The 12,267-nt window shown below is 44.0% G+C and overlaps 1 protein-coding gene across 2 annotated transcripts in view; it reads right to left on the reverse strand.

The window, feature by feature from the left end:
• fasn (fatty acid synthase) overlaps positions 1–12,267 on the reverse strand; it is a 40,631-nt gene that overhangs the window by 5,505 nt on the left and 22,859 nt on the right. For both annotated transcript variants that reach the window (XM_016674749.1, XM_007558696.2), the window contains exons 21-38: positions 11,562–11,765; positions 10,623–10,939; positions 10,135–10,536; positions 9,825–9,989; positions 9,367–9,482; positions 9,133–9,287; positions 8,720–8,923; positions 8,005–8,155; positions 6,865–7,043; positions 6,589–6,708; positions 4,902–5,024; positions 4,501–4,724; positions 4,181–4,382; positions 3,816–3,967; positions 2,649–2,740; positions 2,129–2,523; positions 1,815–2,006; positions 291–518 (exon numbers count right to left, since the gene is read on the reverse strand). In XM_016674749.1, coding sequence (XP_016530235.1) covers positions 291–518; positions 1,815–2,006; positions 2,129–2,523; positions 2,649–2,740; positions 3,816–3,967; positions 4,181–4,382; positions 4,501–4,724; positions 4,902–5,024; positions 6,589–6,708; positions 6,865–7,043; positions 8,005–8,155; positions 8,720–8,923; positions 9,133–9,287; positions 9,367–9,482; positions 9,825–9,989; positions 10,135–10,536; positions 10,623–10,939; positions 11,562–11,765 — 3,621 coding nt within the window. The remainder of the gene's footprint in view (positions 1–290; positions 519–1,814; positions 2,007–2,128; positions 2,524–2,648; positions 2,741–3,815; positions 3,968–4,180; positions 4,383–4,500; positions 4,725–4,901; positions 5,025–6,588; positions 6,709–6,864; positions 7,044–8,004; positions 8,156–8,719; positions 8,924–9,132; positions 9,288–9,366; positions 9,483–9,824; positions 9,990–10,134; positions 10,537–10,622; positions 10,940–11,561; positions 11,766–12,267) is intronic.

Raw genomic sequence — 12,267 nt, forward strand, 5'->3', positions numbered from 1 at the left:
AACAGGAGCAGACTGGGATCAGTGGGTTTAGTCAGGCTACGTTATCCAGGCACCAAAACTTTGCCTAATAAAGAAAAATGTTGCAGAAGAAACTGGACCCTTAACTTAATTAAAAAGACTCAGTAGCTCCTTGACATGGCTGTGCATTAATAAATAAACTCCCAGAATAGTAAAGAAAGAGAGCTCACAATGTGAGAGGATCATGTTTTCATATTATTTTCACTTTACAGCCAATCAGTTCAGGCGTAGTTCCATATTCACACAGTAAACGAGGCATGATGTCGGTGTACCTTTGGTGCACTGTAAGCCGAAGCAGGGCATGCTGAGCTTGGAGGCCAGCGTCCTGAACGCAGAGATGGAGCCTTCGATGGGATGGACCAGGAACAGGGGCCTCTCCTGGCTCTGAGCCTTGTTGAGTGGGATCACAGTGGGGCCGCTGGGGTCCACCAGCACCTGGGTCACATCAGACCCCAAAACGGAGCGAGCTGGATCCTTCATGGCTTTGGTCTGGTTGCATTCTGCAGATATTATTAGGAGAGAGAGAAAAGGAATGACTGTCTGTGTCACAGACAGAGGAGACTGAAGATCAGAAAGTCAGATCCAACTGAGTTGTTGTTGCTCTGCTGTCTGTATGTAGAGCCTTGCAAAAGTTTTTTTTTTTATTACAATCACAAACTTTAATGATGTTTTATTGGGATATTACATGATGGACCTGCACTATGTAGCACAGATTTGTGAAGTGGAAGGAAAGTGTTACATGTGTTTGTTTTGTGTTGATTGCTCCTGTTAGGGTCCCCCTAAAACACACTGAAGTCTGTGACTGTACCTTCACAAAATAGGAAAAAATTTAAAGGGTTATAAATTGAGACGCACCAATTAATCAGCCAGTTGATAAATTGGCTCCAGTTTCCTTAATTTTGGGAAATCAGCAATTGGTCAATACTTGCATGACGTCTTATTTGCTGATCCTACCTGCCTCAGTAAAGCTCTGAAAACCAGTCACTGCAGTGACTGACTGACCAATCCACCAGATCACGCCTGATTCCGTATGGGCAACAATAATCACTGCCGCCAACTTACCAAAGTTTTTAGACAAAAAAAAAAATCTGTATTAGGCAAAATCTGAATCAGCAAGTCAGGCTTTTAAAAGACTGGTGATTGGCTAGAAAACTGCAATCAATGCATCCCTAGTTATTAAACTTTTACAAGGAATTGCTTTGGACACAATTTTTAATAATATTTTGAGAACGCTGTAATTATTAAAAAAATAACTGATCATTGTAGGATCATCTTACACATGAGATTTGGTTTTCTTCATCTATTTACACAGCAATCTGTGTAAATAGATGACTGTGTAACGTCTGTTTTATTGCAATGAATGAAAGTCTAACTCTGACTTTCCAACAGCCTCAAATCAAACTGAGCTCCTCATGGATGTGTGCTCAGTCCTCTGCTCTTTAGTCACTTGGTGTGTGACTGAACTGTGATGGTATTCATGTAAAGATCAGAGAGAGGATTTAACTGCTGTGTAGATGACAGAGTTAGATTACTTGCATGTGAGCATTTTGCATTTTCTGCCAAAGTAAAGATTAAATTTTCACCTAAAAAGGTGAAATTTTAATTTAAAGTGATGGTTTAAATGAAGCTCTCTGTTCGGGCAAAACTTCTGATTTTTTTAAATTTATTTTATGATTTTTAATTTCTTGTATAGCTTGTTGGATGGTGCTAAACAATAAAACTTGTCTTTCCTTCCGTACTAACTTTCTCCACCACTTAACCTGCTTAAATGACTTAAGCAGGTTGGATCTCCATACCGTTTGTTCCTTCTGCCTTGCTCTTGGCCAGCTCCCGCAGCTTGTTAATGGTGAGCTGGCGGATCTCCCTCATGGCCATCACGATGTCGTAGTCTCGCTCCAGAGTCTGGCGAACCTCAACACCCATCAAAGAGTCCAGGCCCAAGTCAGCTAATGAGGAGTCAGCGTTCAGACAGTTCACATCCTGTACGCCTGTGAACGAAAGCCACAAAAACATGGACTTTTGTTTTTTGTTTTTCAAAACAAATTGTGGGAATCAAAAGCCATTTTAATATTTCCAAGAATTATTCACCAAATATTTTTTTGATTCTTACCAAGAATGTGAGCGACAGCATCCACCAGGTCTTTCTGACCCCCTGCCTCACTCTTCACCGTTATTCTCTCTGCCAGCACAAAGCTGGACATGACCGGCTGCTGTTGGTGCAGGAAGAAGTCCAGCACCTCCAGACAGGAAGTGATGCGTTGGGGTAGGGTACCCCCGATCACTACATCGTTTCCACCCATCGTCTCCAGCACCACACCTACATCTCCAATGGCGCCCCACTGAACTGCTAATCCAGCCAATCCATCAAAGCGCCGCTTTTCACACACACGTTCCATCACCGAGTTGGCGTAACCATAGTTACTTTGGCCAGCGTTTCCACGGCCACAGCTAACCGAGGAGAAAGCCACGAAGTAGCTGAGGTCTGGACAAAACTTTCTTGTCACTCTAGGGAGACATTGGAAATAAATCAGGTATTACTGAATCAGCAAAGAGGAACAGAGAAGACCAAAGAAAAAACAACCTTCTTCAAAATACAAAGTGATGCAATGAAGCACGACTAAACATCTTACTTGTCCAGATTCATGGTGCCGTCGCATTTTGGTTTGCTGACATCAAGGAATAGCTCCGGCGTCAGATTCTCCAGCATGCCGTCTTTCAATACCTGAGGATCACAAAGCAAGAGTTTCACTGAAAAGCAGAAACACTAAGAGAAATAAAAAAATAACATTTTAAAGAACTACACAAACAGATCAAACATCTACCTTCCCCTCAAAAATAATCAACCTGGAAACATTTTCCCTCTCCTATGAACACTAGGTTCCACAATTGCACTGCTTATGGTGGCAGCATGTAAGAGTAGATGTTTAAGTTAGTTCTGATTTGCTTATTTTGTAAACTTTAGTTCATATGTTTTAGTCATGTTTGGAAAAATATTCCCTCTGGTTTTGGATGCTGTGCAGCTGAAATGATTTTTCCTCTTACTTTTTACTACTGAACATTTATTATGATCCAGAAGTTTGGCAACAAGATACTGGTAATGTTTTAATAAACAACTGGTACCAGCTGATTAGCATCTTCACAGCTCAAATAACATCTGAACTAAGAGATAGATGGAGGAAGTTCAAACCACCTCTTCCATCATCATACCTAGCAAGGTTTGTATCCCCTAATCCAACATCTCTCTTTTTCTAACTTTACAGCCAGACAGATTTAAACAGAACCATCAGAGCTGCCCTCCTTGTATCTGTGAAATCAGAGGCCAAACAGCTCATTCTGATGTAGATTTTTGCTTGGTGCCGTTTGTTGAATTAAATGTTTAAACTTCGAAGCAATAGTCAAGTTAAGAATTTGTTCATTTAACAAACATCCTTAATGCTTCTGCAAAGTACAGTAGCTAACCACATTTTAAAACAAGGTAGCATTGTAGTTAGCAGCATCCAAATGACTCAACTAAGGCTGGAGAAACTATATTAGTTTTCCCATTGAATACTCTGTAATTCAGTCTATTCTAATAGTTTTACAAATGAAATGATAAATATAGTCAAAATGAAACAACAGACAAACTTAGTGAAAATGTCAAATCCATGTAGCCTTCATGTGAGACTGCTGGTCAGAGAACCATCTGCTGTAATGGTGGCCAGAGTTGGACCATCAACCATAAATACACACTCTGAACATACACAGCTAATTATCAGGCCTGCAACATGAAGAAAGATGAAATTGACAGTGGGTGTTACCATGGCGAGATGGAAGACTCCACCCACTGGGCCCAGTGCACACGCCTCAGCAATCAGATTCTCCGTCCCCTTCAGGGTGCTGATGTCGCTCGTGGATACCAGAACGTTCACGCCCTGCTTCTGCCACTCATCGACCCGCTTTGCCTGGTAACCTGACACAAGATCAGGCAGAACAACAAACTAATTACATGTGCATCTTCACTCCTTGTTGTTCTACTCTAATTGGAAGATCAGGTTAGTGGGTTTCATTGTGATGCACATTTCAGGATGTGGATGGAGCCCTGTGATCTCTGATCTTCACAAACAGAGAACTCTGTTTCTGTCTCCTTTTTTCAAGAATATTAGCTTCCTCTGTTGTGCCGTACCATTCCTGATGCCCGATCTAGACGTCAGCACTAGTTTGCAGGCTCCTCTCTCAATCAACCACTGAGCAAGCTCCAGGCCAAAGCCTCCCAGCCCACCAGTGATGATGTAGGAGTGGGACGGAAGGCAGGAAGTCCGACAGATAGCAGGAAGAAGCAGCGGGGATGCAGGCTGAACGGCTGCGCCCTTTTCCTCAGAACGGATCTGTGTAAAGACAAGCGACGTCCAGATGACACACACAGTGACAAAAGTATTAGTAAATGAACTACAGTTCTCCCAAAACCCGCCGCTCTGGCATCTCTGAAAGTCAAAGAGCACCAACCTGCAGGACGACTTTGCCGATGTGTTTTCCCTGAGCCATGTATCTGAACGCTTGTTCAACGTTGTCCCTCTGAAAAACTGTAGTCCTTAAAGGCTGAACTACACCTCCCACAATGCCTTCCTTCAACAGCTGGGACACTTCCTCCCACTCCCTGTTGCCTTCTTCGAACAGAGCGTCCAGCAGGATGCCATGAAAGGCCACATTCTTCAGGAACAAGGCCATACCTGTAGACGGCCCAAAACAAGACAGCTGACACTCAACCGGCTCAGAGTCCTGACAATTAGCCAAACACCAGCAAGCTTCCCTTCGCAGGCAGACCCTCACGTCTCATTTGTAATGAGTAACAATAAGTTGACTGTATTCTTTACTGTACTTGGAGTGTCAGAACTTTCCATACTGACCCAGTGGATTGTTGTTGGAGAGGTCGTATTTTCCGATCTCCAGGAATCGTCCGTGTCGGGCGACACAGCGGATGCTAGCCTGGAGCTTCTCCTCAGCCAGAGAGTTTAAAACCACATCCACGCCTGAAACACGCAGAAAACATGACTGAGTGGGGATTTCTTATTGACTCATACAGAAAAACACAAGAACAATGTTTTTTTTTTCCCTTTTCATAAACAGTTGATACAGGACATAACATTCTAATTACACTGAAGAGATAACAGAGATTGGACTTTCATCCCAATTCAATGTGCTGAATTTGATTGTCTACTGTATTTGCTATGCCAGCCTTAGGAGGCTGAAGGGGGGAACTGCAACAATTAACAGCCAAAAAAAAAAAAAAACTAAATTCCAGACCTGTATCTAATCTTCCTTTCTTACCTAAAATACTAATAGCTAATTAAGTGAGTGAGCATCTAAACAGTAATGACATGTTTGGAGGGTTTCAGTGAGGTTTCAGATCTGACTGAAACAGTTCTGCTGAAAGTAATATTCTCCTGGCCTCAGATTCTGGTCCTGTTAGACCCCAGTGTGTTTTTGAAAAATAAAAATAATTATATATGTGTCAAAATTTTCTCAATATTACAGCATTCCATATAGTTGCTGTATCTTTATTGTGCATCTAAACATGAGGTCATGGAACCCAATGAAAGTGGAGAAGGAAGTGTTCAGTGGTCCAGCTCTACGCTTCGCCAAAAGACTGAGGAGAGAAAACCTGTCTGGAAGTGTTTGTTTCTCCCTCTGCCTGAGTTTTCTGTGCTTTATTAAAGTGTATTTATTTGTCAATGATTAAAGGGATAATCCTATGCTTTTTGCAACTGTTACACTTTTGCTGCACACACAGATCGTGTGTTTCTCTTCTACTGAAGGTGAAGTCCAGGGCTCATTGTCTGAAATCCTAAAAACTCTAAGCAATGCCTGGATAGGAAAAGGAGGAAGGAAATCCCAGACAGCCACCTTCAATCAGTCACCTCTGGTCACCATGAAACCACCACAATACATGAGAGGCATGCGCAGCTCACGAGGTGCTGTTCTCACTCTCCTATCTCTGATGCTGCCAACAAAGAATGTGTCAACAGGCAGCTGTGGTTTAGCTGTGAAGGTCACCCTCAGGTCAACCTGTGGCCCTCACCTCTGAATAATGCCTCACTCGGTTCCTCTCTCAAACTTTGGAACCAAATTGCTGATGATTTCTGCTGCAGGTGAGTGAAGACAAAAGAAAACTAAACTCTCTGCATCTTCAGCGATTAGGAAGTGACGAAAATAAAAAGTTAACCAGGTGGATTACTGTAAATATCACCGACTGACAGCAGAAGTCTGAGACGAGTCCCACATTCAACCTGATTCCATTTCAAGGTAATAAATAATCTTTAGGTCTCTGACTCAATGTGTGGAATAAAATGCTATTGTGATGAAGCAGGTCCTTTGAACCCCCTTGACCTTTGTATGAAAACAGAGCTAATACATCTAAACTTTTTAATTCTTTGTTTTTTTCAGTGCATTTTGTCACACCCATTTCATAATGACTATTTTCTCCAATGTATGTTAGGAGATGAGCAATTTTCCAAACTCCACAGACAGCATAACATAAATGATGTTGAGCTAGGTGTACTTAACAGGATTTGATAACATGAGGAAGGTGCTGACCTTTGCCCTTTGTGTGGAGCAGAACATGCTGCTCAAAAGACAGATCCCTGGAGTTGGCGAATGATTCTGCTGACAGCTGAGGGAAGCGTTCCTGCAGGTAGGCCCTCTTCTCTGCCGAGCCTGGTCAATCCAAACAGTAAGATATTCATCAGAGCCTTGTGAGGTTACTATAGTAGCATAAATAATAATTTTTAATTTAAAAAACCCCCCAAATAAATAAAGAGAAAGAAATGCAAACAGAAGACTTGGCAGAAGGACAGAGCATGGTGTACTAACCGACGGTGGTAAAAACTCTGCAGTTCTTGCTGAGTGCTATGGCGATGGCAGCCTGGCCAACGCCTCCAGAGCCCGAGTGGATCAGGACAGATTCACCGGGGCGGAGCCTGCCCCGCACCACCAGAGAGTAATATGCTGTGGCATACACCACTGGCACCGAGGCCGCTTGCTCCATTGTCCTGCTCAGACACACACAAGCACACACACACAAAAACACACAGGCATGAGAAAAATTACATGTCCTGTAAAAATAAATTAACCTTTTCCCCACACTATGACATTAGATCAGAGTAAACTGTTCCTGTTTTAGGTCAGCTCGGATATCCAAAATCAATTTTTAGCCCCTTTATGACTAATCTGCTGGTGTACTGAGGGACATCATCTCTTTTAAAGACCTGAATGTCACCAAGCCTTAACTTCACTTCCAGGCTGATATACTGAGACGCTGCATCAGTATTTCTACATCATGTTCGTTCCGTGTGTCATTACTCTGTGAAGTGCAACAGCCCTCCTGCAGTAAAGCACCCGCCCCCATGCTCACTGCCTCCAGGATGGCAAACTTCCGGTCAAAAGTCCAATTTCTTTTAAAGGTTTTTGTGGCACTAGTCACCCTTATTCATTAACAGCTAGATAGGAAGAAGGGCAGAGAAAGAAGAGGAGGAAATGCAGTCAATGCCCTGTGGCACGCAACTCCACCAGGTGTTTGCTAATTGCTGCTACTGCTAGTCTGAAGGAGCAGAGAGGGGAAGGTGCAATAAGATGAGGAGTTTTGTGGAAAAGGCTTTATGTGACGAAGTTTTTATATATCCCTGACTGGTTGCCATGGGAAACTGAATGATTCCTCAAACATGCATGAAAGAATATCTTTCTGAGTACCCACTCTAGGTACACACTGAGTGTTACCCAGAGCAGACTGTTGCTCTGGGTACCCAGAGCAACAGTCTGGACATGTTTTTAAGAAGCGAATAACATTATAACATGATGTAAGACTCAAAAACGTGGATTCTACATAATAAGACCCTTTATGTGAGCAGGAGTAAATAAGCCCCTCATTCAGGTCTTTAAAGAACATAGTGGAGGTCAAACAGAGCCACTGGAAAAGTTGGTGGTTTAACATTTAGCAGCAGGAGTGACACTAACCAGCTGAGGGGAACTTCCCACAGGAATCGTTTATCAGCCTCCACAGCCGTTGCCAAGCCTTTAGCGGGCAGCAGCCCCATGACACGCTGACCGCTGGGATCACGACCAGAAAACTCCATCCCCAACAGGCACTGCTGCAGAGCCATGTCCCCTAAACAGACAACAAGGAGGAAAAATGACTTTTCTGAAGGAAAGGCATACAGACAAGATGGAGCAGGTAAGAGTAATACTTTCTGGACATGTTCAACAGGAACATGTCCAGAAAGTGATGAACTTCATCACATTGGTGATGAAGTTACATTGGTAACTTATTATTAGAACTAATAACTGATCCTAACACCATGCAGGAATACCTGCCATTAGGTCATAACTGGTCTTTTTACATCTCTGTGGAGAAATCTTGACCCATTCTTCTTTGGAGAACTGTTGAAATTCAGTCACAGGATCTTCCTGAATCAATGGCCTAGTTAAAGTTACATTACAACATCTCAACTGTTCTTTTCTTCGGTAAATGTGAGATGGGTCCTTATGATCTTTTGGGTTTGGAACTTTCACACATCTTCATTTGAAAATATTTTCCAGATGAACTCATGCTACAGAATTTCAATATTATCAAGATGCTTAGCCTCCATAATAATAACCTTATGTCAGCGTCATCCTCTATAACTACTAACTGATGCAGGGAAGTGATTTTGACCTGGATGTTGACAGCTACCTGGGATAGCGTCTGGTGGCAGTTTGCCGGTAGCCAGCATGATGTCTCGGAAGTTAAGCGAGCTGTAGTAGACATGACACGCCTGCAGGGAGGGGCCGCTGGGGTCAGAGCGGAGGTGGGGGGAGGCGATCCAGCGCAGGGAGGACAGGTCACCTCGAGTTAACACGTTGATGAATGCAGAGTCTGTCAGCTCCTCCTTCAGGTCTGGAAAACAGACAAACAATAGCTGAAGGGGCAACAAAAACTGTTTCTTTAAATTTGGTGTATTGTGAAAAAGGTCATCATTTCCAAGCTACTGTTACACATTAGGAATGTCTATTACTACTGTAAGCCTAATATTATGGATACAGGGAGCAACAGTGGAAGAAATCACTGCTGTTATTTATATGAAGCAAGTTTTAATAATCTGATACCGTGGGAGATAAGCTGGTGTCTGAAAGTGCCCCACTGTCCATCTCTGAACACATTCATGACTAGGTCTGCCTCAAGCACAGAGTCGAGGGACTTCTGACCCGGCTGGAGGCTCGGTGGCACTGAGGAGCCATTCAGGTTGGACACAAACATGCAGCTGGGCACAAAGAAGGAGAAACAAACACATTTAGCACCAGATAGATAAAAAAAACAAGCTTAGGTATCATCTGCCTCACCGTATCCGCTCTCCCCCAGGCTCCTGCCGCAGACAGTTTACCATCCCAATGATCCCACTGTGAGCCTGAGAGGCAGTCAGCCACACAGCCTGGTCAGAGGAATCCGCAAGGATCTCCTGGTACACAGAACCACATCAGAACCAGATTAAAACTAGATCAGAACCAGATCAGAATCCTGACCACAGTCCTGGTCAGATTATTGAGGTTGCATTTCACTGTATCTCTGGTCAGTAATACTTTGGTTGTAATTCTACTACAAACAGAACCAAAAACCTTACAATGGATACAAAAAGAAAAAGACAGATCTGGCTTTTTGTTTTTAACAGGATCCAGAAAACGTTCTTTTCATAAAAGTGAAGTGAAATCCTGAAACATGACAGGAGAGCTAACAAATGAAAACATCTGCAGATATGAGGGTACATCAGTGACCTGAGGGAATAAAACCGGCTGGAACCCACCTTGAGTTTTTCCACCCACAGAAAGTCGGTGCTGTCCACAGGCAGGTAGACGGCCTGCTTGCTGGGAGACTTGCGGCGGCAAAGGAAAATGACGGAGCCGTAGAAAGACTTCCTAACAGCTACCAGGGCCAGGTTGGCCTCAGAGAACACGCTTTCCCACTCAGCCTGGATGGAGAAATACAAAGAAAACACGGCAATCAGAGGGAAGAAACTTCTTGAAAAAGCTCTATTAGATTACTTATTAATTTTTTATGAATCATTATTATTATGACGTCAACTTCATTACTATCATAAAATGTTTTCCATGAACCTGTGAAAGCAGGCCACGTTGCTCGTTGCCCTGGGTGATGCTGGTGAGAAAAGCTACTGTCTCTCCCAGAGTCTGGTCCTTCAGCAGGGTGTGGATCAGAACAAAGCCCTGCTCTCTGGCCCCGGAGGCCAGGTTAGCCACCAGCTGTCCAGGGTCCGTCCTCAGGGGACCCCATGCATGGTTACACACCACCAGGTCCGCTCCGCCAGCCATCCTCCCAGGAGCCGGCTCGCTAAGGGGGTCCCACTGCGCTGAAGCCACAGCAAGCTCCTCCAGCGCAGCTTCATGGGCGGACAGCAGATCCAGGCGTGTTGCTGTGGCAGTGTAGTCGACATGTAGCATCGGCTGAATGTTGAGGAGGGGAACCACACGGGAGAAAAGCTGGCCATCATTTGCAAAAGCCTAGGGGGGTAAGAGAGAGGAACACGTTATGGGACGCATGGATCATAATGAAAACTGCTCATTTCCAGGAAAATCTCAGATATTACCTCTAGAACTTTGATCCTCCCAGGCGTACAGTTCTCCATGCTGATGTCCAGGCAGTGGCGGAGGACGGGATCCCCCAGCAGGCCGTGCAGCAGGCCGTCCTGCAGCAGGCAGGCCTGCTCCTTGACGAGGACCTGCTCCAGCTCCGACTGGAGGTTTCCGTTCAGCTCCAGGCCACACAGCAGGCTCAGCAGGCGCAGCAGGCAGGGCGCCGACGTCTCCTGGCCAGGCGGAGAACCCGCCAGGTCGCCGGGTAACCCAGGAACGGCCAGCTTCACACCATGAGGAGCCAATTTCAGCTGTAGTGTGTGAATCAAACCTGCAGAGAAGATGTAGAATTAAATCATACCACGACTTCTCCAATTCCAGTCTTTAAAGAGGCAGCATTAAGTGGTTTCCAGGCACATAGCGCCATTTTAAAGTACAATCAAATAACTATGTTACCTTCTGTTGTTATGAAAATGCTGTATATGTCAAATATGATATATTGATATAAAATTTGATATAAGATTTGACTTTGTAATTTAACACCTTGAAATTGGGCCTCTGTCTCTTTAAAAACTCCTACTCTTTCTGAAACTCCGCCTTCAGGAAGTCATCACAACATGGCTCCTCTATTAACCGTTTACCATTGTTTCACCAGCGATGCACTGAGAAGTAGCTTGTATAATGAGCTCAGCAGATGCAGTTCCACCAGGTCTTTACTAATTGCTGCTGGCTAGTCTGAAGGAGCTGAGTGGGGGAGGTACGGTAGGCTGCTCTGTGAGGCAGAAGAAGCTTGGAAACTTGGAAACTGCAGCTTCGAGGAGGAGGCAGTAAGCCCATCAGCTGTTTTGCACAGCTGAATGGTTGAGTGACTCAAGCTTTTCATTGATCATATTCTGTGATAAAGCCATCAGCTACACCATCACGCAAACATACTAATATTATACCAATTCTACCTTTGCAGAGGTTCAGCTGCTCCGTTAGACTCTGATTGGTTGTCAGGCATTCTGTCATCACATGTGGGACAAACACAAACTCCTCCAGGGTAGGGGGGCTCTGCTGCTGCTGTCTCCGGGGGGCCACAGTGGCGTGCAGACCGGAGATCTGGACTCCGCCGGCAGCAATACTGTCCAGGCAGCGGCTCACATGGACATCAACAGCTACAGCAATGAAACAGTCAATGACGAGCTCAGGTTTCAAGACACAAACGAACAGCTGAACTTCTGTCTGGAGAGAACCAGAAAATCTGTTGGTTGACTGACTGGTCAGATTCACTGACTTTCTAGAGGAGTTAAGGACTTAGAAAGAAAGAAATGTAATCATACATTCTCATGATTAAGAGCGTTTCACTGGTTTACATGAATACATCCATCAACAAAGGAGGCAGGCAGGGAATAATTGTAGAACTTGATGTGTGTCACATGTAAGTATCAGCAGCAAACCAATAATTCACCTCGTTTACAGGTGATTTATTGGTTCACCTCTAATATGAAGACCAGGGCTAAGCATTTATTTTTTTATGATAAGAATTTTGGGTAACACTTTATTTGAAGGGGGGTGAATCAGACTGTCATGACACTTTCATAAACATTAACCAATAAATCATCACTGTTTAAACTTTACCTTTAATAACATAAAGTTACCTGATTTTTAAAGTGCAAT

The sequence above is a fragment of the Poecilia formosa genome, unplaced genomic scaffold (assembly GCF_000485575.1).
Source record: "Poecilia formosa unplaced genomic scaffold, Poecilia_formosa-5.1.2 Scaffold4, whole genome shotgun sequence".
Lineage (NCBI taxonomy): Eukaryota > Metazoa > Chordata > Actinopteri > Cyprinodontiformes > Poeciliidae > Poecilia > Poecilia formosa.